The sequence below is a fragment of the Nanorana parkeri genome, unplaced genomic scaffold, assembly GCF_000935625.1.
Source record: "Nanorana parkeri isolate BGI_ZX_2015 unplaced genomic scaffold, ASM93562v1 scaffold650, whole genome shotgun sequence".
Lineage (NCBI taxonomy): Eukaryota > Metazoa > Chordata > Amphibia > Anura > Dicroglossidae > Nanorana > Nanorana parkeri.
Window position 1 is genome coordinate 471,057 of NW_017306918.1, and position 26,137 is coordinate 497,193.

At 46.7% G+C, this 26,137-nt stretch overlaps 1 protein-coding gene across 1 annotated transcript in view; it reads left to right on the top strand.

The window, feature by feature from the left end:
• The first annotated feature begins 2,304 nt into the window (after positions 1-2,304).
• MTR (5-methyltetrahydrofolate-homocysteine methyltransferase) overlaps positions 2,305-26,137 on the top strand; it is a 462,707-nt gene continuing 438,874 nt past the window's right edge. Inside the window, exons 1-4 of the mRNA XM_018563293.1 lie at positions 2,305-2,386; positions 3,574-3,791; positions 6,272-6,361; positions 12,407-12,476. Of these exons, the coding sequence (XP_018418795.1) occupies positions 2,305-2,386; positions 3,574-3,791; positions 6,272-6,361; positions 12,407-12,476 (460 nt within the window). The remainder of the gene's footprint in view (positions 2,387-3,573; positions 3,792-6,271; positions 6,362-12,406; positions 12,477-26,137) is intronic.

Sequence of the window (26,137 nt, forward strand, 5' to 3'; positions counted from 1 at the left end):
ATATACATTCTGAGTGGACGGAGCAGGAAACGGGAGCGGAGACACACATCACAGCCAACATTACTATAGTGACAGTGTCGCGTACCTGGTTGGAGAACGGTAGTTTAGGAGGCTTCCCTTGTGTTTTGTGTGTTTCACTACTGGGAATGGGGACAGAAGGTGACAGAGTAGCACGAGTGCCAATGCTGGTGTGGATACTGTGTCGCATAGAAGATCAGGAGCTTGGTCAGGTGAAGCTGAGGTCAGGCAGAGCGAGCAGCGAAGTACTGAAGCAGAAGACGGGAGCGAACAAAGGAGTCAAAACCAGCCGGGCAGAGGCAAAGTCCAGGAGGCAGACAGCGATCCGGGTCAGGCACGAGAAAGCAGGTAATCAAAAAAGTGGCAGGAACACGGGGAACGTGCTGAAGATCATCATCCGGCAACTAGGGATAAGGCAGGCTCCTTTTTATATGTTGGAGGAAAAAGCATAATTTCCTGTGTGCAAGTGGTGAGCATCTGTTTGCGCGCGCGCATGCCCCCTTGCGCACAAGTGCATGTTTCCTGTATACACAGAAAAGGGGGCATGTGCAGGAGCAGCTGTCATTTTACAGACCGGTTCCCTCCTGGCTGTCTCCTAAAAGATCGCAGAGGTTCAGCATAACAGTGAGTGCAGAGTGCTGGATTTTTTTTTTTTTCCGCTGGTTAGATGAGTTCCAGCTAGTTGAAAATTGGTTAACAGAGTTTTCTGTGTATAAATGGCAGGAATAGGACATCAGAATGGGTGAAGAGGGACTTTTCGACTGGTTCTGAGGATTTCACTGGTGTATTATCTGATTTGAACTGTTTTGCATTTGTCATCACATTGCCTGATGAAAGAACCCTGTGTGGTCTTGAAACGTTACTTTTTTTTTTAATGATAACATGTTCGATTTAATGTAAAAATATGTTGATGATGATGCTGTTGGTATGCTGGTGACTCACTTTCCACACTGCTTCAGGAGGTCCTACTGTGAGTGGGTCACTTGACCTGAACCCTGTTGGACTTCAGATTGGTGCTGTAGGACCTTCACCATTGCTACTCTGCTTGGTTTTCCTTTGGATTGTCATCAGTTGGCTCACACTGCAACCCAGCTGTAAACAATCGCTGAGCAATGAGTAGAATTCGTCCTGGGGTCCTCTTGGGTTAAATTTATTTAGTGAGCCCTCCTACTGTGGCTGATTCACAGCCTTTTTGGGGAGGTTCCTCAAAATCCTTTGGGGAGGTTCTTGCTCATGTTCTTAATCAGCTTATCATTTTGATCTCTGGCTAAGCTTCTTACCCCTTGCCCCGTGGCTGTGAATGCTTTGCTGGATCGCAACAGGACTTCTAGTTCCTTGTCCCAGATCAGTCAGGCAAGCCCTGCAAGGGTCGCCTTGCCTGGGTCTAGGGACACCACTGGTTGTCCTTTTGGGCAGTTTTGCTCATCATACATGTTTCTACACCAGTATGGGATGGTTGGCTTCCACTCCTGTTTATTTTGGTGGGGGGTACTTCTTTTTACCTCTGTCAGTCTCTCTGACTTAAGGGGCTGGTCTTAGGATTGTCTCCAACTTCTAATGTCCTTCACTATCCCTTTTTGTAGTGTTATCCTATAGTTCTCCCATCTTGAATATCTCATACAAGATTAGATGACTGTCCTAGACATCTCTTCTCCTTTTGGGAGCCTTTCTTACCAGATGCATAGGGTTGTAATTTTAGGGCTTGTTTTGTGTACCTGTTGTTCAATTTTTCCTTAGTGTGTTTTGGAGCTTGAAAATTTCCTAGTGTTCCCTTATTGAACATTCTTGTTGCTGGTCTGTTCTACCCATTAGGGTAGTTATATTGCCCCACCGTTTGGTGGTTTTTGCTCCGTTTCTGCTAGTGTGGACTCGGGTTGATCCAATATGATCTCCTTTTGGTTCATTGGCATTTCCCCTCTCCTGTAGCGTACGTCACCATTTCTGATTCCAGATTCCAGCTTTGTTCTTTCTGGTTGTTGCAGACAGTCTGGTTCTCTCTTGGATGCATCAATAACTGCTGCCCTCCTCTTAGTTGGACTGCTTTTGAACATCCCTATTTTAGAATTATGGAATTCCTGTGTCCCTAACTGGACAAAAAAAAGATTTTTGTGTATACAGTAAAATCTTTTTCTTGAAGCCCATTAAGGTAAACTGGTCTTGCCTCTGTGTTTTATTGATGGCTGGTTATCTGGTAGGGGAATATTCACAAAACAGCGGAAAGTTGAAGGCACAGATCCACAAACTAAATTAAGCCGAAGCAGAGGTATCTCTGCACTCGAGATCCTCATGTGCAGCTTCCTCTCCGTCAAGGAGCACGCCTTACCGTACAGTAATATCACTCCATATCTCATGAGACTAGCAGTCAGAGGTAGCAGTGCTTTATATGGTATCAAACTGCAGATATACAGCTTTGGAACGCATTGATATTGATATATTTTAGGAGGAAAACAAGGCAAAAAGTAAAATGTTCAGGGGACTTGATGGTCCCTATATAATAGCAAATCTTTACTTTTCGAGTTCAAGGGTCTGCTTTAGGCTAAGATCTCTATACTGGGTGTATAACGTGATTCTTTACAAGGCACTGCAGTGCTATTCTGTATGAATGAATAAACATCTCTCATTGCATGTATTACTTGCTTACATAAAAGCAAAATCGAAATTGCACTTGCAAGCAAAATACAAATTAAGATGACGCTAAACCCACAAGTTAAATCTTAAATGTATTCAAGTACCCTAACTATACTACAAATGTACCTAATTTGTGCATCACTTAGCTGTGGATCCTCAAATCATCTCTAAGTGCTCACCCTGTCCTTCTGGAGGGTACCTACCTTTTTTGTCTCCATGTTCCGTGTTTGTTTTAAAGTAGCCACTGTTCCAAGCTCACTCCTATGATGGACTACAATCTCACATTTAGTTTACTAATTTGTACAGAGATTGTAGTCTGCCACAGAAGCGATCTTGGAACCGTGGCTACTTTACAACACACACGGGGACCATTGGGAGCAAAAGTAGCTATCTTACAGGCTACAGAAGGAAGCATGAATTCAGAGATGATTTGAGGTTCTACAGCCAAGTGATGCATAAATTAGGTACATTTTTGTTAACAGTTAAGGTACTTGAATGCATTTTTTTTTAAGGTTTAACACCTGAATTTAGTATCATTTTAACCACTGGCCTGCAATTCTGCTCTCCCCGGCCTTGCTGAAAGGTTTTAGATTTTGCTTTGCAGTTTACTTCAGTATGCATTTATCTTTAGGAGAATTAAGCCTTTACGGTCTCGGAGAGCATGTTTTCCGCATACTAGAACAATCCTCTCTTCTGCCTTGTGTGCTGGGTGCCCAGTTCCCTTTAACACTCGCATGTCAAAAAAAATAAAATAAAAGTATAATATATAAGTGAAGCAAATTAATTCCTGGGTTTATTTACAGGCAAAATAAGGTTTGTTTGTTTTTTAGTGATTCACTTTTTCTCAGTATTATCGCTACCTTATTATTTGTTTGTTTTTTCCTTTACAAAATAAAACTGATAAGTGTATAATTTTATTTATTGTAGCTGTCACACCAGCTGTTAGTCTCCACGACGAACTGGAATCTGTTCTACGGGAACGAATCATGGTGTTAGATGGTGGGATGGGCACCATGATCCAGCAGCATTCCCTCTCTGAAGATTCCTTTAGGGGGCGAGAATTTGCAGAACATGAAAAACCCCTAAAAGGAAATAATGACCTTTTAAGCATCACCCAGCCTGACATAATCTACAAAATTCACAAGGTATCTTTCAAAATAAAACATTTTATATCTATACAGTAATAGGAGGCCTTTATAAAATAGAAATTTTATAGGCATGTTGGCTTCAATTGCTGACCTCCTGAATTTGCTAGTTTCTTTGGTGTCATTAGCTTGGCTGATCCTAATGGCTTCAGTACTTTCTGAAGAACTGACCTGTTAAAACTGTGCTACAGTTGAGTGATGTGAGCTGCAAACTTGTTTTTTAAGTTCGTGCCAAAGAAATTAAGTACAACAGTCAGCTATTATTTTCAGATACAAGACCAGATTGCTTCTTATTTTATAAAAGTGATCTGAGATCACTTGTACTAAATAATTGGTGGCTCCCCCGCTCTTACATTTAGCTGTGCTAGGCCGCGGCAGGGCTAAATGTAGGGGGAAAAAAACTACCCACCCAGCTTGTCCTGGGTGTCGGGCAATAGGAATTCCACACCCCTGAGGTTTATTGCTTTTAGCATTTAGACCAGGGGTCCTCAAAGCCAGATCAAGCCCACCAGGGTCCTTAACCTGGCCCGCTCCTGGCGAGAGGTTACGGGAGGCAGGTGGCGGGCAGCGAGAGGTGAGTGCCAGGTGACGCTGTCTTCACTCCCTCCCTCTCTCTGTTTCTCTCCTGTTAGTGAGAATAAGTTACATCAGAGAGAGGGAGCGAGGGAGAAATCATCCTCAGGCCGACTCACTCTCTTAAGTTCTAGACAGGTATTTAAAACTTTTTTGCAAAATAAATATCAATTGGGGGGGGGGGGGGGGGGGGGATTTTATGTGCAATAGTACATATCTTTCAAAACAGATGTTCAGATTCCATGTTGGTGCAAAATCCATTTTATTGATGGTTGTCATTCAAACGACAAGTGCGTTTGGGGCCGCACAGGGTGCCCTTAATCAGGCTCAGAAATGCGCTTGTCGTTTGAATGACCACCATCAATAAAATGGATGTGCACTAGGGATGCACCTATACTGATAGTACTATCGGTACCGATGCAGAGTATTTGGGCAAGTACTTGTACTTATCCAAATGCTCCGATACTTACCCCACGTACCGGAACTTCCGGTCAGAGGGAGTTCTCCCTCTGTCCAGCAGTGCCGAGGGAGCATGGAGCTGGCTTCCTTTCCAATCGGGAAGCCGGGTGGTGGGTTATGACCCGCTTCCTGATTGGCTAGGAACCCTGGCTGCCTACCAACAAGTGAAGTGTGCTTCCTAGCCAATCAAGAAGCTGTGACGCAAGTCATGACGTACCACTTGGCTCCCTGATTGGTTAGGAAACCAGGCAGCCTACCAACTGAAGCTTGCTTCCTAGCCAATCGGGAAGCTGGGCAGCACGTCATGACCCGCCTCTCTGCTTCATCATCCGGCCCCTAACAATGTCTGAGGGACAGTGAACTGGCCCCCTGTTTAAAAAGTTTGAGGACCCCTGGTCTAGACCTTTTTAACTCTGTGTTGATCTTTCTCACTAACCCACACATTTCTCAGTTATTTACTTATTTGCAGGAGTATTTGCTAAGTGGAGCAGGTATAGTAGAAAACACATTGGTGGGGATTTATTAAAATTGGAGCAGAGAGAATCTGGAGCAGTTGCCCATGGGAACCAATCTGCTTTTCTCTTTAGTTTTATTCAGTTAAGCTTTGAAAATGAAAGATAAAAGCTGACAACTGCTCCAAATTCTGTCTGCTCCAGTTTTGATAAATTCCTACCATTATGTTTCAGAAGGTAGGCCCACAGCCTACCTTGAAAAAACATGTTTTATTCCTAGCAGGCTTTGTTAAGTCACTGTCTGGCTATAGAAAACCATTTAAAACATTTTTCAAGAAGATTTTAAATATGCCAAGCAGCTTCAAGAGGCACTGGCCTCGGGGTTGCTTAGCAGCTTCTTTAATGGTCACTTGACAGGCAAAATGATTTAAAGGATAACTAAACCCAAAAACAAATGTATTATTGCAGCTTACCAGTGCTTTGCCTGGAAAAGCAAACTAATGCAGCTACTGCATCTAATATATTCAGAATGTACAGAAAATACCTGTTTATCTTTCCAGAAATTGTCACTTTTTTGTGAGCCGCACTAAAAGCAAAAAAACAATCTTGTATATCTTCTGTAAACTACTTCTCTCCCCATCACACATGTAATGGAGGTGAACAAAGGCAGACATATTTGTAGTTGGGCCTGGGCGGCAACCATGACTACTTCCTTAGATACAGTAGGGAAGTGAGCGTACCTACCCAGGGACATTAAGTGTTATTCTCAGGTTTACCAGGTGAAAATAAAGGAAAAATGCCCGGGGAAAAAAAGAACTGTTGCAGTCATTTCAGCTAAAGAAACGTATGCTGCAATACAATACATTTTTTCTTTTTCGGTTTAGAAATAATACACCTTGGGCTAAAGTTAGTTTGTAGCATCTAAACCATTTTAACTCTGTTGATCTGTATCACCAGCCCCCAATTTTCACAATTATTTGCTTTGTTTATTTGCAGGAGTATTTGCTTAGTGGAGCCGATATAATAGAAACCAACACATTCAGCAGTACCAGTATTGCCCAGGCAGATTATGGTCTTGAGGATATGGTGAGACCCTTACCAGTGCTTTTTTTTTTTCTTTGTGAATTCTGCATGTGTAGCCATATTACTTTCATTATTGCCATTGTATATAATGACCAAATAAAATATTTATTAGCATCTTAAAGTTAAAGTGGTAGACCTACAATTTCAATATAAATTGGTAAGTTAAACTTGAGATTGTAGTCCATCACGAGAGCAAGCTTGGAGTGGTGGCTACTTTACAACACATACAGGTACCATGGGTCACAAAATTAGCTACCCTCCAGAAGGAATGACCGTGTCAGCACAAATGTAGACATGATTTGAGGATCTAAAGCCGAGTGATGTACAAATAAGCTACATTTCTCTAATCATCTTCCAGGCCAGGAACCTGAGAGATGATTGGTTCCACCTTCTGCAGGAAACAGTCCCCAGACTTGTGGCCCTGTCCTTCTTTTTCCCTTGCTTGATGCAGGGGTTGGTAGCATGGCCCTGGAGCGGCGTCTGGCATGCTGAGCAGTGTCCTGAGCTGGTAAGCTGAGAGGCACTTCCGGTGCGTTCCAAGCCTCTGCTCTCTGCTGTTTGGTGTGTTGGAGGCTGCTCGAGGGGAGCCTGAATACCAGGACAGTTGTGTGGGGGGGAAAAGTCTGCCGCTAACGCTGCCCAGTGGAGGAAGAAGGCAAGCGGCGGTGTGTGTTCCGAAGGGTAGAGTAAGTGAAACTGGATTTGTTTCTGCTTTCTTTTCCACTGTTACCTGGGACACATTGTGGTGGGGAACTATACACTTATCTGTTTTTATTTTGCTATGCAGGATTCTTCAGAAAAAGTGTCTCATTGTTCTGTTCCACTGCCTGCCCCAGCTGTTAAGCTAAGCAGAACTGTTAGTTTAGTTTTATTACACTTTTGAATGTACATGCATATGACCTTAATGTATGCATATGTCTATGTAAACACTTATGTACCAATGTTACATCTTTTTACTTCTTTGTAAAAATTGTTAAAAACCAATAAAATACTTTGAAAAGTAAAAAAAAGCTAAGCAGAAAACGCTGCGGCAGCTGCAATGTAAAGCTACTGTTCAATCTTTTAAAAGTGCCATGGTGGATAAGTTACCATCCACATCTATGGCTTCTATGTTGACAGGGTCTAGTATTCCTAGTACTTCATGGGTACATCAGTAAAATAAACTGGTTTCTGTTGTACCCATGAAGTACCCATGAAGTACTAGGAATACTAGAGTCGGTACTAGGAATACTAGAGTCGGAAAGTTCTCTGGAAGAGGGCGAAACTATTGATGATACTACTGAGTCTCGCCAGTCCAGGCATCTTTTTTCTTTAGAGGATATGGCATAGCAGGAAAGCTGGGGTTTCAGGTGGGCTTTGCAGGATCTATGGTGGGCTCTGCGGGGTCTCATGTGGGCTGTTAAGGATCTCTGGTGGGCACTGCAGGTCTTGGGAGGCTGTGCAGGCTTCAGAGCCCACCACAGATCCTGCACAGCCCCCCTAAAACCCTGCAGAGGCCACCACAGACCCTGCAAACCCCACCTGAAACCCCAGCTTTCCTGCTATGCTAATAGCGGAACTTGTCAAAAGCTGAATACAATGTGTGCACTGTATCCGGCGACTGACAGGTTACGCAAAAAGTCAAAAACAGGAAGAGGTGGGGCAAATTTAGTGGGGGGAGGGGCGTTTGAGTTTCGTCTTGCCTAGGGCAGGGTCTCAGGTGGGCTGTGAAGGATCTCTGGGGGGCTGTGTAGGATCTGAGGGGGGCTCTGCAGGCTTCAGAGAATGCCACAGATCCTTCACAGCCCCCCTAAAACCCTGCGGAGCCCAGAGACTTTCAGGTGGAACGTGCAGACTCAATGCTGGGCTCTGCAGGGTCCCTTTAACAGCAGTGTGATCCACTTACCCAGAGGCGGCTCTAGACTTTGCAAGGACTTTTGTCGAAACTTAAACATGAGGTTCCACTCACAACTATAATGGAAAATTGATGTCTGTGTGGGGTTTTAGGAGGCTGTGGGTCTCGGGAGGCTGTGGTTTTTTTTACATTTTTTGTATTCTTAATTTTAGTTTTTAACCTTTCTTTTTTTTTTTTTTTTTTTTTAATTTTTTTTTTTTTTTTGTTTTATTTAACTTTTTTTGTATTTTTTATTTTAGTTAATTTTTAACTTTTTTAATTTTTGTTTAACTTTTTTTACTTTATTGCTGTGAGCAATAGCCAGCCTGCTATTTAAAATTGCAATAACCAATAACATGCTGCCTATTGCACCCGCACACTGCCTGCTGTCAATCAGCAGAGGAGGGACCTGAAGGAGAAAGTTCTCAATCGGGTCCTCTTCTGCTGATTTGACAGCAGGCAGTGGGCGGGTGCAATAGCCAGCCTGTTATTGGCTTTTTTAAATTGCAGTAGCCAATAACAGGCTGGCTAATCCTGCAAGCTGCTGGAATGGGGACGATCACGCCGCTGTCAGCAGGAGCGGGGTGGAGGTGTGAGTAGACGGCACGGAGACAGAAACTCAGATTGTCAGCGATTTCACACAGTCTGTAATCGGCAATCTGTCCCCTCTGACACAGATCGCTGCAGCCCATTACAGACTGTCGGGTGAAACCACTGACAGTCTGTGAGTCTGCAGCGGGTAGCGTTATCTACAGCGCCCTTCGGAGGCGACAGGAGTCCTTAATGCTGCTGTGTGCAGACCGCATTAGGAGCCCTGTCACATCCAAGTGCGCATCGCAGCCCCCGAACATCTCATGTGTTCGGCGGCTGCGATGCACTCTCCGATGTGTCAGGGCTCCTAATGCTGCCTGCGCACAGCAGTGTTGAGGTCCCCTCTCACTTTAAAACTGACTGTCCACCTAGATTTGGCAGCCAAGGCTGCCGAATTCTGTGCGGCCCGGCTTGCCTGACTGTTTTGGAGGCGGCCCCCCTGGAAAGTGCCGTCCAAGGCAAACGCCTTGTTTGACTCGCGGCAGATACGCCCCTGGATGCAGGTGCAATAAAGGATCAAATGGATAGGAAAGCAGAGGCAATGTTACGCAGGGTTTGGGATGCCAATGCTGCTTCAATGGCCCCAGGGGTGGCTGACACATGTGTGGCAAGGAATATGGATCGCTGGCTGGAGAGAGTCTCACTCCATATATTCCAGGGTGCTCCTCCCGAACAGATTGTAGAATCTCTATCTGTTATCAGTAGATCAGTGGCATATCTTGCAGATGCATCTGCGGAGTCAGTAAGAGCAGGTGGAAGATATGCGGCTTTGCTTAACTCAGCCAGACGAGCTATCTGGTTGAAGTCTTTGTAAGGAGACCTAACCTCTAAATCCAGACTCTGTGGTCTCCCTTTTGAGGGAGGTTTTATGTTTTGTTCTGGATTAGATGAAGTCTTAACCAGATCCTCTGAAAAGGGAAAGAAATTTCCAGAGAAGAATAAGCTAATACGCAATCAAAGGTTTTTTCGCTACCCGCAGGAGCAGAGGAAGCAACCTAATAAAGCCTAGGCCCAGCGAAGAGCCTGGCCCTTTAATAAAAACAAAGCTAGGGGAGGCCTGCTTTTTTCCAGTCCAGCCATCCCTAATAAAGATTTAAAATAACGCCAGCATAAAGGTGGGGGGAAGACTTTCTCTATTTAAAACACAATGGGAGAGTATTTCAGAGTCAATATGTGTTAAATCTCCTAGAAAGGAGTTTTTATCCCTTCCCCCCACAAACTTGTTTTTCTAACAAAAATTTCAAAGGATCGCATGAAGGCCCAAGCCCTGGAGGAGTGTGGTTATACTCTAGCATCACAGACTGTCATTCTACGGGTCCCAGCAGAGCAGCATTTTCAGGGTTTTTACTCCCATGTATTTCTGGTCCCAAAACCAGGGGGGAGGTTCAGGATGATCCTAAATCTGAAGAGATTAAACAGGTGTCTAGTTTTCAAGCACTTTCGTATGGAAAGCAAAGAACGAAATACGCTTCAGAATTCAGTCTTTATGATCACCCTGGACCTAAAAGATGCATACCTGCATGTGCCTATTTGTCTGGAGCACCAGAGGTACCTTCGGGTTGCTGTGGCTACAGGGCAGGGAGTACTGCACTGGCAGTTTCGAGCCCTCCCCTTTGGTCTATCAGCAGCCCCAAGATTTTTCACGAAAATCTTTGCAGCGCCGGTGTCTTTTTTTGCGCCAACAAGGCATATTTCTGATTCCATACCTATATGACATCCTGGTTTATGCCCACTCACAGGAAGAAGTGTTAACAAGTCTGAAAAAGGTCAAGGGCCTGTTATAATCCCTGTGGTGGATATTGAACTGGGAAAAGTCCTGTTTAACCCCAACTCAATTAATTGTGTTTTTTTAGGTTACAGAATTCATTCTGTCTGCCAGAGACTTTTTCTTGCTGAGGAAAAGGTTCTCCGGTTTCCAGTAAGGATCACTACAGATGCAAGCTCATGGGGTTGGGGGGCTCATACTCGGAGCCTTCAGGCACAGGGGTCACTGTCCCAGAAGTTGATAACTTCCTCCTCAAATGTAAGGGAGCTCTATGCAGTAAAGGAAGCCTTGATCGCTTTTCAGCCAGTTTTGGAGAAGCAGCATCTACAGATATTTTCAGACAATTAGCTTACCTAAATCATCAGGGTGGAACCAATCATCTCTCAGGTTGCTGTCCTGGAAGATTTCTAGAAATCCTGTTGCCAGTAAGTCTAACGGAACATTTTTTGTTAATAGTTAAGTTACTTGAATACATGTTTAAGATTTGACACCTGAGTTTATTGTCGCTATAAAGAACATGAAAAAATTATTCCCATTACGGCTACATTTGTTACTCAATTCATTGTGAGAGTATGGTATTTTGCTCTTTTGATATATAAATTTGCAAGTTTTATCATTGTTCATGTGTATATATAACCTTTACATACTTCCGCTTTCAAATGTATACCTTTTTACACTTCATTCATTAATTTCCTTTTTTTCCCCGTTTTATTTATTTTTAATTTTTGTAAGGGCCTGTTTATTTAGCAATAACTTTATTAACCACCTTCTGTCTATTGGCCATACCTAAATGGCCGGATGGGAGCCTTGTAGATGCGGGTGGGCGTTTTAAGATATCCTGCCACCACTCGTGCGCAGCGCCCAGCACGCACACGAAAGGGAAACTACACGGAATGTAAACAGCTGGCGGTGGTTGTTTAAATAAAAGCGCTTCAGCATCTGTACAAAATTAAATCATTACACGATTTCCCTCTGATATCCTCTCCATTGTCAGAATGCAGGAACAGATGTATTACTTCCACATTCAGCTGTCAATCCCAGCTACAGAAGCAGGGGAAAAACTGGTGAAGCATATCTCTGCTTCATCTGCTTCTCTGAGGGTCCCAAGGTGACAGTAGGGGTCATGGAGACCCCTGATGTCTTCATAAAGAGGACCGGTCATGTAAAATGGCTATCACATAGGGGGCTTCTTAGCTTAGTTTTCCACTGCCAACAGTACCTACAATGGGCATGTAAGCATCATAACTATATACTATTTACATCATATGGATGATTAAGTGTGTGTATGTTGCTTACTTGTGGAAGAGATGGCACCAGGATGAACTATGGGGAAAAAGGTAAGCTGGTGGAGGCAGTGTGATGCTTAGGCATTGTACTGCTACTGACAGCTAGCCAGTTAGCACAGCATACCTTCGGAGGTCTAGTGCAGTCCATGCCTCGACGGGTCAGGGCGGTTTAGGAGGCAAAGGGGCACTTAATATTAGGATGGTGGTCATAATGTTATCGCTGATTGGTATATATTTTTATTTTCAGAACAAATGTGTCCTTTTTTATAATTATAGTTGTGCTAAAATTACACTGGTACAAAGCATATTACAAAGCAAAGATTTACAAATACATTTTCTCTTCCATTTTTGCATATTTTTTGACCGCCAAGAAAGTGAAGGAGGTGCACTTTCTAATGAAGTTTTTTGGGTGTTTGTAGCATAACAAAGGTAGAAGACTAATGATGTAGTTTATCTGTAGCATGCTATATTTGCTGTTTTGCTGTAATGTATGATTTAGTAGCCATTTCATATAAAGTAATATTCTGATGCAGGCTTACCACCTAAACAAGATCTCTGCAGAAGTAGCCAGAAGAGCAGCGGATGATGTAACATCTGAGACAGGTGGGAATCTTACTTTTTATTTATCTTAAAGAGCAAAGTACTTTCCAGTCTTGTAGAGAAAACCCTCAACAAAGAGACTAATGTTGTACATTTTCTGCTGTTCTCAGAACAGTGTGCTTGAATTAAACACACAAATGGTGTGTCCATTCACCTGTAGTGAACTCCTTGAAGAGACTTCATTTAAAAACAAAATGGCTACAGGTATAATGTGGACGCATCTAGAGGGATTGCATATACCTGCAGTAGCCTCTAAGGTCCTGCTTAATTTCAATTACACAATTACATTACCCGATCTTCTGAATAGTAAACATCTTTTACTTCCAGGTAGTGTTCAACCTTGCCTTTACCTACTCCCCCCGTACTTTCCTATTGGCTCTTTGCTATGATTGGCTGCCTAACTGGCCAATAGGTTTGTGCAGGAAAGGGTGGCAATGCTTCACCATTGGGAAGTGATAAAAGCTTGGCCCTTCAGAAGGACTGGAGATTATGCTGTAAAAAAAAAAAAAAAAAGTGTGTTTTTAAAACCTATAATTCTGGGAATAATGTACTTATGACACAAATCAATAAAACAAAATACATCAATGCGCTCATACCATCAATAAATATAGCACATCAATGAAACTTAGCAATATTTAGAAAATGGGTATAGTTAAAATAAACTCACAAGAACAGTGTTCAGCTTAGCACTATGATATGGAAAACATGTACTCATTTTGGAAGCCTCCCAACGCAGTTTTGCCTGCCATTGGGCCCTGTGATTATTTCATTGGGAATTTTTGATGGACACTTTTTATATACTCTAAGGTCTCGTTCACACCTAGGCGTATTGCATATGCGCGTCTGTCACCGCGATTAGCGGTAAAGTCGCGCGACCCCGAAGGCTACTTGGCTGTACCCCAATGGAAACGTGCAACAAAACGGCCCAAAGTAGTACCTGTACCTTTTCAGGCGTGGGCCGTTTTGTAGCGCGTTAGGGATGGGCGGAAATACGCCAAGGTGGGAACGAGACAATTGAATACAATGGGATTTACATTTTTTAGCGTTTTGTAGAGCGTTTGTCGAGCGTAGAACACGCTACAAAACGTTCAGGTGTGAACGAGGGCTGAATTTCATTGATGTTGCATATTGATTTAGTTATAGCACATATATGTATTTTATGGATATTATTACTTTTATATTGAATTATTATGTTCAATGGGGGGAATTTATCAAAACTGGAGCAGACAAAATCTGGAGCAGCAGTGCTTGGCAACCAATCAGCTTATCTCTTCCGTTTGTTTAGATTTGAAAATTAAAGATGCCATGCACATCTGCTCCAGATTTTGTCTGCTCCAGTTTTGATAAATTCCCTTCAACATGTTTAAAGAAAATGTATCATCACATTTGAAAAATCCTAGTTAAATTTCTGAAGGGAACAAGTGTATGTAGCACTTGGTCCCATTTTTACCTACGGCCCCTTATTCATTCAAATGTAATTTTAATTTCTATCTGTACTTTGCTGTACCTCCACCCCAGACTGAAGCGCACATTGTGGGAGTCTATTGGGAGCTAAAGTGCAGCAGAGTAGCCACCACACCCCCTCTATAAAAACGACTACACTGTACAAGCCTGCTGCATTCACTGTACAAGCCTGCTTTGTTCACTGTGTCTAAATAGTTTTTAAACCTTTTTGCTTTGGAGGAGCTAAACAAATTATTTTGACACTGTCAGCTCTGGCAGTGCTGTGGGATCAGCCGGCTGTTGGTCAACATTTGGTTGCCTGGACGCGCCTTGGGATTTTTTTTTTCCATATTCAGCAAATGTTTTCTAGCAGCCAGCTGGTTTGCTTTGCAAACTTTTACAGCTATGTGTTTCTCATTCTTGTAGAAAAGCCAAGAAAACTGACCCAGTAGTAGTAGCAGTAACCTGCTTTTACTATGCAACAATGCTACATATGCAAACTACTTGGTTACAGGTAAAACAATACAAAATACAGACTGCTAATATATACCTACACATTCATACACTATATACTTTTTTCTAGCACATGTAATGATTTCTGTAAGAGAATAAACTAAAAGCCACTTGGCTTCGGTTGTTGCTGGTCTACAAATTCCTTATTTAACAGGACTTCTTGGCAATTTAGGAATTGCACTTGTGGAAAATTATCTCCCCATTTCCCCCTATCAATGGCTTTAGTCATCCTTTGTTCCAGTGAAGTCCCACCCTCTGGCCTGTCCATCTTTATTGTAGTTGCTCCCATTCACTCACATGAGTAGTCCTCGATTGACTCCATTCTGTCTCCAAGAACACTCTGTATATATTTGATTGAGTATTCTTCTCCTGAGCTGGCTCTGATACACGCAAAGAACCACCTTTGATCATACAGCCATTTTCTCCAATCCTCTTCCAGGACAGCAAACTGAGAGATGATTGGTTCTTCCTTCTACAGGAAACACAATGGAAACTGTTTAAAAACACCTTCCACCACCCTCATCTCTTACTTCTCCTGGCTGTTGGGTCAGTCGCCCCCCTCTGTGCAGCTCTGCTTATGGTGGGAATCCCGCAGCCCTCGTGCTTGGTACACAGGAATCCCCTCCATATTCCAGGATCTTGCCCTCTTCTCTGGCATGTAGGTAACATGACTTGGCGGCAGGGCTGGAGAGGCTGAGCTTGCCCTGGACTGGCTGGGGGCAGTGATGGGTGACCCAGGCCTCGTTCTGGAGTGTGTGGTGTCACTTCCGGTTCCGGTCCTAGCAGTGCTATCCCTTCCGGTTCCAGTCCTAGCAGTGCCATTACTTCCGGGTGGGGCTGCAGTGTCGCTTCCGGTCGACGTTGTTTGATTTAGAGTTGGACATTGTTTGAGGGGGCCACCATGGAGGAGGAGGAGAGAAAAGGGGCGGGGACAGCATCCAAAGCAAAGGTGGTAAGTGCCCTGAAGGGTGGTTCTTCTGCTACAGTGCCTGTGCTGTTCTGCAAGATCCCTGTTTGGGATCTGTTACTTGCTTCACTAGTTATATTTTATCTTTTTAAGGATACAGTGGTCTCTGACAAGACTAGTTCCCAGGGTCTGTTGGCAACTGTTGCCCCAGCCTTCAAAAAGTCTAAAGTGTTGTGGCAACTGTAATGCTCGGCTGACAATTTGCAATGCACTATGGCCTTCATCCTGTCAATATATTGTGAGGATTGCTTTCATAAGCTTAGAGGCTCACTTTATGGATTGTATGCGTAATAAGGTGGTTGCTACGGTACAGTCCTTTAGTAATGCGCTTCCTGAAATGTTGCCGACCTACCTCTTCTTCAGCACTCGCTGTAGATGATCCCTCTGGGTTACCGTCACAGAGGTCTGTTGTAAAATCAACTGAGGGAGTAGAAAGAGAGGGACATGATGCACAATCCCTCTCTGATAGTTCTTTAGAGGAGGGAGAAACCTTGCAGGAGGAGGATTCTCGCTTTTCTATACATTTTTTTTTTTTTTCCCTTGATGACATGGATTTTCTATTACAAGCTATTGCCATCCACGATGCGCTCTACCAGATTCGGGGTTGGGAAGTCCTTAGACCATCGGAGATAGAATAACTCCCTCCAGGGATGAGGGCATCCAGGAAGGTAGAGGCAAAGCGTTTTTTTGGGGTCACTGGAGAACATGCGCCACGTTTTGTTAACTTGTAAATAATACAAAAAAATGAGAGGGTGGCAGTGTATACTGCTGTGCCAGTGCTGGGAAAGGTATAGGTTGAAAAGTACCACCTTGGAACAGCTGTTTCCAATGAGTAAGCCCCTTCCTGTGCCATGACATGTAAGCAGCATAGTCTCCGCCCTGAGGGAACATAGGGTTCCCCCGCAGTGGACACATTGCCGATCGATAAGGCGAAAAGCCCAGCCTGCGTCTAACCACCTTCCACGCCAAGACCGTGTCCCTGATTAGCAGGTGACAGCTCAGTGTTCCCGGGAGCTTTGACAATTTGCACTATGGCCCTAAAGTCACAATGATGTACCAGAGCTGCTTCAAGATCAATGAGAGAATCTCGAGCTGTCCATGAGCCAATCCACAGCATGGCGCAGTATACATGCCAAATTATATAGCCTAACATTAGGGAAATTTTGAACCCCACTCGCTTCTTGGGAGCCAGAGCTTTTTCAAAGCAACCCTCGGGTGCCTAAAGCGCCGTATGAACTGGACCATTGCCTTTGTTAAGACGCTGAATATCCTTATGTTTTAACAACAAGGTAACCGTCTGCAACGGATACAGCAGTCTCGCAAAGCTTTGTCATTTTCACTAAGTGAATCTTTTCCGAAAAGCGAGAGGGGCAAACCCTTCCAACTCTCCAACTCCCGTATTATCTTATCTATAAGAGGAGGGAAATTAAAATTTATATAGTGATGATGGTATTTTACCTACTTTGATTCCCAGGTAGGTGATGTCCCGGCGTGCCACTGCAAATGTTGAAGGATTGTCACATGCTGAGGAGGACATTGCTGCCAGAATAGAATAGTTAATGCGTAGCCCAGAGAAAGTGCTAAAGGTATCAAAAAGGCAGTTTGTAAGATATATCTAGCCAATGGTTTTAACGCTAAATTAAACAAAAGGGGGGATAGGGGGCACCCCTGTCGGGTTCCTTTACATAAACTAATATGTCGAGAGAGAGCTCACTGGGTCCATATCCTTGCTGTAGGAGAGGAGTACATCTTGCGTAGCAATGAAAGGAATCTACCATGGAACCCCAGCTTAGACATGACCAGAAATAGCCAATCCAGGTTCACATTATCGTAATAATCAAAAATCACTGCGCTAGGAATGAGTGACTCAAAATCTAAATAGCTAAATAGACCAGCAGCAACTATGTGTGTAAGTGAGTCTATTGTGTGGCAGATAAGTTGCGCTCGGTCTAGTTGTGAATGGGTGTGAAAGTGATCTCTCAAAACCAAAGGGGGGAGAAATGTGTGGCTTCGTTCTATTGAACGAATAAACTTTCCACTCAGACATTACGGAAATAAGGAAAGTAATTACTATTTTTTACAAACCGCCATTTCTCTGAAATGACTGCTTAGGATATTTGGATTTGAGCCTATTAACCCCGTAGTTCCAGTTTTGAGAAGAACTAGAGCGCACTGGGCTGCACTTACTTTTTATTTTTCGTTTTTTATAACGTATCACTTGTTTAACTATTTACTGGATTTTATATATAGGTGCGTTTATTGATTGTTTATTCACATATTATTGCTTCATGACTATGCTTATACGGATGCTTCCAATATAACTGATTTGTTTAGCCAGCTAAAGCTCACCACACACATTCAATACACTCAAGTACCACCGGGTTGTGTTTTGCAGCTTCAACCACTAATTCACTATCACTAGTGGAGACATCTACTTTATATTTAACATTTTTAATTGTATTTTGTTATCTGAAGGTGATCTCCCCCCTTTTGGTTTTGAGAGATCACTTTCACACCCATTCACAACTAGACCGAGCGCAACTTATCTGCCACACAATAGGTTCACATTATCAAATGCCTTCTCCGCGCCAAGAGTCACTATGGCAAACTCCTGGGCGGGGAACGCCTTTGCTTGTTCAAGGGCCAGGATGACCCTTCATGACTGCCGCTCTTCCCCTTATAAAATCTACTTGTGCAGGGTGTATGAGACTGGGGATTACCTCCGCCAATCTGCCTGCTAGGATTTTTGAAAAGATCTTTGCATCCACGTTTATAAGTGAGATAGGCTGATCTGAACCTGGGTTGGTTGGATCCTTTCCCGGCTTAGGCAGAAGTTTGTACGGCCCCCTTCCTGTGGGGAAGTAGGCACCCCCCGCCCACATATGATTGTATAGGGTCTGTAATGTGCCTGTTATATCGTTTTAAGTATCTAAAAGAAATCCTGCGGTAAACCCATCTGGGCCAGGGGCCTTATAACCCGCCATGGACTGTATGACTGTTTCTATGTCTCCTATCGTGACATCTGCATTCAGAGATGTAGCTAATCCTCCTCCAGTGTGGGCAACTTAAACTGTCCCAGGAATTGTTCCGCTGGCCCCTTGTCCATGTAATCTTTGTCATAAAGAGATGCAAAATATTCTTTATTAGTGAGGTCTGCAGCAGACCTCACTAGTCACCCCCAGATAACTAGGGATTGATCCATCCTTTCGGCCAGCGCTCAGAACTGTCAGAGGAAGCTGTCAGCCTGTCAGCGTTCCCTCTCTCTCTCCTGGCCGCTGCAGCTTCAGAGCGGCCGGGAGGAGAGAAGAGGGAGCGATAACTGGTGTGATCAGAGCTGCCTCTCTGAGTGGAGCTGAAGCTGCAGCGGCCGGGAGAAGAGAGAGGGAGCGATGAGAGCTAGCTCTGGCTCTGGATGGAACACTACCGCCGCGGCAAGCGTTCGCTTCCGTTCTCTCTTCTCCTTCTCGACCGCTCAGTAGCTGCAGCAGCCGAGAAAGAGAAGAGAGAACGGAAGCGAGCGATCGCCGCGGCGGTAGTGTCCCATCCCTGGTCCCGCCGGTGGCGCACCCCATCACTGACATTCCACTCGCCTCCCCGCATTTTTCACTCGCCAATTTTGAGGCCTGATGTAAACTATAGAAAACAAAATACATCCTAGTGATGACTCCACTTTTTTCCAATGTGGGCAGAACGAGCTTTGCGCTACTGCTATCCTTTGCCACAAAAAAGTTCAAAAAGGAGCATTACTCCCTGCCCGTCAGTTGGTCCTGAGATTCTGCTGTAGCAGTTAGTACCCCCACTTTATCTTCAACGGTATCTATATTTCCACGGTGTGCCTCTATTACGTGGGGATCTGAGGGGTTCGGCCACTTTAGAGGGAGACACAGTGTCCCGAAGTCAGAGAGTGAAAAAAGGATTCTGCCTCTGTAGGATCCTGAAAGGAACACTTTCTGCCCGTTGGGGTTTCCATGTGAAGAGTGGCAGGGTATGCCAACGTGAACCTTATTTGCTTCTGGTATAGAACGGAGCAGATCTTGTTGAAGGCTTTAAGTTTCCTAGCGAACTCCGCAGAGTAGTCAGCGAAGACCAATAACTTGTGCCCGTCAACCTCCAAGGAGCGAGAGGAGCTATATTTTTGCATGATGAGAAATTTATCAGCATAGTTAAAATACCGGACAATAACCGGTCCAGGATTTGCTCTGTCCGGCTGCTGTTGCCCCAATCTATGTGCGCGTTCCACTACACCATGTGGTGGTGAGGCCCACAGCCTCAGGGAGAATAGTTGAACATAGATGGTCTAATACATGCGGTTTGTAGGATTCAGGCAGCCCTATGATCCGTAGATTGTTTCTTCTAGACCTATTCTCCAAATCATCTATCTTTGCAAGAAGCGACTGGGAGATGTCATCAAATGCTACCACTTTAGTATTCGCTTCCAGCACTTCTTCTTCCAAGAGAGAAATCAGCTGTTGTGCCTCTTTAAGGGATCAGGCCTGATTCGACATATCTGTGCGGATTTGCAAGAGAGCTTGCTGTATGACCGATTCCACCGCAGAGGTAATGGTGGGTTTTAGCAGGTTTGCTACCGCCAGCGCTATCCTCTCATACGATTCCTTGCTGGGGAGCGAGGACGCTGACCTCCCCTCCCTGGAACTCCGGGTGCCGCTGTGACTGGGCAGAAGTGTCGGGAACACTCTCACCCTGGAAAACTTCCAGCTGCTGGAAAGAAATGCCAGCTGTACCTTCTCCCTGGTGCTCTTCTAGTCGCTGGGATGAAGGGACATCTAATTCCTCTCCTTGGGAAGCACTCAGCCACTGGGGATTAGTGTCAGCTGCCCCTTTTTCCAGATGCCCCATCTGCTGCTGTTGGGGAGAGAGGTCGGCTGCCTCCTCTCCCTGGAATGCCATCTGTCGCTGGGGAGACAGGCCGTCTGCATCCTCTCACTGGCACTCTGGGGCTGTAACAGTTGCCGGGCTAAGGCTTGTGGCCCTCTGTCCTGTTGCCAGCACCTCACCTGGGGACTCGGCAAGCTGTACACCCTCAGCATAAAAGTCTATTAAATCCAGTGTCTCTGGGGATGTGGCTTCCACTGGGTCTTCATCTTCGGAAGGGAATAGCGGACCACTTTCCAGCAGCTCCAGGTAGTCCATTTCTAGGCACCACTCTTGTTGGACCAGCCAGGCCAGGTCGGCCTCCAAGGCATGGACTTCCATAGTCTGCAACTTCTCCTGCCGTTTGGCTTGGATGTCCCAGAAGCGATAGCCTTCTCCCCAAACGCTTCCCACAATAATCCGGGGTCGCAGAGGTCATCACCTTCTGGGGAATAGTGAATGCCCGCCTTCACTTGCCACCGGTTGGCAAACCAGTATAGCGCTCGGTACTGGTCTTCAAGCTCCATCTCTCTCTCTGCACCAGACCCTCTACTTCTACTATCCCTTCCTACTGTGGGTTTCCCACCTAGTAAGCTGATCCGTAGATTCACCTGCTCCCCGAAGCGCTGTTCTAGGGAAGACAGGACTTTACCTCTGCAGCCATAGTAATTGTCCCAGGCCTCTTCCCACATCTCCAGCCGGATCAGGGCTTTCCATTCCAGGCGCAACTCCTCCTGTTCCTCTGATCCTGGAAATGGCGACTTCGACTTGTCGCTCAAAGTCCCATATAGGTACCTCCCATTCAGCAGTATCCCATCCCAGCATCACCGCGGTCTGCATATCCTGATAACGGGTGATCTGCTCCTCCACCTCGGCATTGGTTATGCGGACTGCTACCTCAGATGGGTTGGCTCCGTAGATTGCCAACCTTCTCCGGACCCGGCTGCTGAACTTCTCCTCTGCCTCTCTCACCAACCTCTGGCTACGACTGTGCCAGCCCCCGCTCTAACCTCAGTGAAAAACTGTTTTGGGATGCATAGCTGGGCATCCCCTCTCTCCCTCCTCGCTCGACCTGTGCAGGACCAGGTTTGTCAAGGTGCTCCAGCACCTGCTGCATTCGCCACAGGAGTTCCACCTCCATGGTCAATAACTCCCAGGATGCTCCTCCGATAGTAGCTGGCTCTGGTCTGTTGCTGGGGCTCCAGCAGCCCCAGTGGCGGTTCAGTCCATCACAGGTAGTATGGCCGGTTTTAATACGTTTTTTGTGGCTGCGGTTGCAGGAGCGCGATCTCCTTGCAGCCGATCACATGGGCGTCGGAACCGGAAGTTGGTACCAGGGCCGGCCTTAGGGGTGTGCGAGCCGTGCGGCCGCACAGGGCGCCATGGCAACAAGGGCGCCGTGCGGCCGTCACAGCTCGTCCTGTGGGCGGCTTCTCTCCCCCTCACCGCTCCGCCATCCTGACAGCAGGCAGCGCTCCCTCCTGCGCCCCCCCCCCCCCCCTGGGGGGGGGGGGGGGCGCAGGAGGGAGCGCTGCCTGCTGTCAGGATGGCGGAGCGGTGAGGGGGAGAGAAGCCGCGCCCGCAGCTGTCAGGATGGCCGAGCGGGGAGGAGATCGGAGCCGCTGTCATCCTGAAACTGACAGGATGACAGCGGCTCCGATCTCCTCCCCGCTCGGCCATCCTGACAGCTGCGGGCGCGGCTTCTCTCCCCCTCACCGCTCCGCCATCCTGACAGCAGGCAGCGCTCCCTCCTGCGCCCCCCCCCCCCCCCTGGGGGGGGGGGGGGGCGCAGGAGGGAGCGCTGCCTGCTGTCAGGATGGCGGAGCGGTGAGGGGGAGAGAAGCCGCGCCCGCAGCTGTCAGGATGGCCGAGCGGGGAGGAGATCGGAGCCGCTGTCATCCTGAAACTGACAGGATGACAGCGGCTCCGATCTCCTCCCCGCTCGGCCATCCTGACAGCTGCGGGCGCGGCTTCTCTCCCCCTCACCGCTCCGCCATCCTGACAGCAGGCAGCGCTCCCTCCTGCGCCCCCCCCCCCCCCCTGGGGGGGGGGGGGGGCGCAGGAGGGAGCGCTGCCTGCTGTCAGGATGGCGGAGCGGTGAGGGGGAGAGAAGCCGCGCCCGCAGCTGTCAGGATGGCCGAGCGGGGAGGAGATCGGAGCCGCTGTCATCCTGAAACTGACAGGATGACAGCGGCTCCGATCTCCTCCCCGCTCGGCCATCCTGACAGCTGCGGGCGCGGCTTCTCTCCCCCTCACCGCTCCGCCATCCTGACAGCAGGCAGCGCTCCCTCCTGCGCCCCCCCCCCCCCCCTGGGGGGGGGGGGGGGCGCAGGAGGGAGCGCTGCCTGCTGTCAGGATGGCGGAGCGGTGAGGGGGAGAGAAGCCGCGCCCGCAGCTGTCAGGATGGCCGAGCGGGGAGGAGATCGGAGCCGCTGTCATCCTGAAACTGACAGGATGACAGCGGCTCCGATCTCCTCCCCGCTCGGCCATCCTGACAGCTGCGGGCGCGGCTTCTCTCCCCCTCACCGCTCCGCCATCCTGACAGCAGGCAGCGCTCCCTCCTGCGCCCCCCCCCCCCCCCTGGGGGGGGGGGGGGGCGCAGGAGGGAGCGCTGCCTGCTGTCAGGATGGCGGAGCGGTGAGGGGGAGAGAAGCCGCGCCCGCAGCTGTCAGGATGGCCGAGCGGGGAGGAGATCGGAGCCGCTGTCATCCTGAAACTGACAGGATGACAGCGGCTCCGATCTCCTCCCCGCTCGGCCATCCTGACAGCTGCGGGCGCGGCTTCTCTCCCCCTCACCGCTCCGCCATCCTGACAGCAGGCAGCGCTCCCTCCTGCGCCCCCCCCCCCCCCCTGGGGGGGGGGGGGGGCGCAGGAGGGAGCGCTGCCTGCTGTCAGGATGGCGGAGCGGTGAGGGGGAGAGAAGCCGCCCACAGGACGAGCTGTGACGGCCGCACGGCGCCCTTGTTGCCATGGCGCCCTGTGCGGCCGCACGGCTCGCACACCCCTAAGGCCGGCCCTGGTTGGTACTGTGTTTTAGTTTGGACACGGGTTTAAAAAAACGTTCACTGCCTTGGGTAGCGGAATACATGTTCAAACATTTATACACTCGGATACAACCACACATAATCACACACACGCACACATACATATAAACATACATTCAAAAACACATCACACACTCATAAAAACACATCACACACACATCTCACATACACGCATATATATCTCACACTCAACGAAACACACATTACACACATTACACACATTAAAAACGTAATGTGACTCGGAGACAACTGGGACACCGGAGGCCTGAGCGGAGTACCCAGGTGAGAACCTGGAGTGTGCGGGCCTCGGCAACCAGCACATAAGCTCACCTCTGTGGCACAAGTGACAAGGTTTGCCACTGCTGGTATAGAAGCTTGCAGGAGCCTCAGCCCAGGGTGTTTCCTATTCATCAATCCCTTTTAGGATTTGGTTGGTGGTCAATGGAAAGACCCAGAGAAAAAAGTTATTCTCATAGCGCTTGGAAGAGAAGATTCCCTATCAGTAAAGAGGATGAAGAGAAGCATTTCAAATGTCCAAAGCTTGATGTGGCTTTGGGTCAGGTCTCCAAGAGAGCTGATCTTTCGTTTGAAGATAGTTAACATCAGAGACCAGATGCACTGTAAGGCAGAGCCCTTGCTTTGCAGGCCTGGGAGGCTAATTCTGCTTTTTTAGCTCTCTCTTTAACAGCCACCTGTGTGGCTACGAATATGGACCTTTTGGATTTTAGATTATATTTCTGTGGTCAGTAAGCTAGTGGCCTTCTTGGCTGATGCTTAGGCTTAATCAGTCAGAGCATCAGCTGAAGCAGCGGCCCTTTTGAACTCTGGCAGGCGTGCTATTTGGCTCAAGTCTTGGAGTGGTGACTTAACTTCTAAACTAAACTTTGTGGTATCCCCTTTGAAGGTATTCTAAGTTTTTTGGTTCGGACTTGGATGAGATGCTTGCTAGATCTTCAGAGAAAGGTAAAATCTTTCCAGATAAGAAATGGAGGTTGGGTAATTTGTAGATTTTATTGTGACCCACAAGACCAGAGAAAACGGATTCATAAATCTCAGCCCCAGAAGAGAAAGTGGCCCTTTAGTAAGGACAAGTCAAAGGGAGGTTTGCTCTTTAATTCTCCTGACTCCTCCAAGACAGACACAAAATTATGCCAGAAGCAAGGTGGGGGGGATTTGGTGGAGGAGAAAGTGTTTTTTACCTTTTGCCATCAGTGGGAGAGGATTACAGACAATCATTTTGTTCTGAATGGGTTGAGAGAAGGTTACCATTTAGAATGTGACCTTGCCCCGATAAACTTACTTTTTGACCAATTTGCCAAAAGACCAAAAGAAAGCAGTTGTGTTGGAAAAGTAGAGAGTGATAGTGCCAGTGCCAGAAGATAAGCATGTGTTTTTTTTCCCCCCCATGTCTTCCCTGTGCCAAAACCACGTGGGAAATTCAGGATGATCCTAAAATTTAAAGAAATGAACAAGTTTCTAGTTTTCAAAAAGTTCAGAATGGAGAGTGTTTACTCTGTAAGGAGGATCCTCCTGAAACCAGTGTTGATGGTCACCCTGGGCCATAAACCTTCACTAAAAGATGCATACCGTTACATTCCATTTTTCTAGAGCATCAGAGATTCCTAAGGTTCGCAGAGAAAGGGAATCTTTCACTGGCAGTTTTGGGCCTTGCCATTTAGTCAGCCCCCCAGAATCTTTACCAAGGTCCTAGCAGAGGTCATGGCTTTCTTACACATTCAGAAGATATCTGTAATTCCCTATCTGGACAATCTTCTCACTTATGCCACCTCAGAGATCTTCAGGTAATCAAAAAAGTTTTGATAGATCTGGGGTGGCTCCTAAATCTGGGAAAATCTTTCCTGGATCCGGCTCAGTCCAGAGTCTTTCTGGGTTATCAGATAGATTGTGTTGCAAAGGCTGTTTGTCACAGGAAAGTTCACCAGGATTCTGGTGTTATCCCAGATTGCCATGACAGCAGATACACTTTCTTCTTTGCGAGAAAATATGAGACTTTTGGCCGTGTTGAGGGCCTCTAATCCAGCATTAAATTGGGCTCAGCTGCACTTGAGAGCCCTAAAGAGATTATTTCTCTCCCTGTGGAGATTTGTCAGTCTCTTAGTCGGTGGAGGGATTGAGTAAGATTCTTAGCTGGCAGACTTTGGAGCCAGTCATAGTGACAACAAATGCACGCTTTTGGGGCTGGGGAGCTCACATTCAGTAATTTCAGGCTCAGGGTCCTGGGCCTCAAGCGTTAAAGGATTCCTCCTCCAACCCGAGAGAAGTGTTGGCAAGAAAGGAGGCTCTGCTAGCTTTTCAGTCTATTCTGGTAGGAAGGGAAGTTCAGATTTTGTAATGACGGTTGCATATCTGATCCATCAGGGAGGTTACCAGGTCTCAAAGCATGTGGCTAGTAATGCAAGAGATTCTTCTCTGGGTGTACCAAATGCTCATAATGCTCATAATGCTGGTGTTAAATGTTTTCTTCAACTTGTAGCCCTCCTTGATCCCCACAAGATTATATGCACCCCTTAGATCTAGCTTGGTAAAGACCATTGCTCCCTTGAGACGGTCAAACAATTCCATGCTTAAAGGAATTGGGTAGGCTTTCTTGATTGTGATGCGACTGAGACACCCTGCAATGCATACAAGGTCTCAACTTGCCACCCTTTTTCATTACCAAGAAAAACCCAGCCCTGCTGTAATTGTGGAACTGAACCCCAGAGAGAGAGAATCCACAACATACTCTTTCATGGCCTTATTCTCTGCAACAGAAAAAGGGTAAACTCTGCCACGGGGAGGCAGGGGCGGATCCAGAGTCTAGTCTC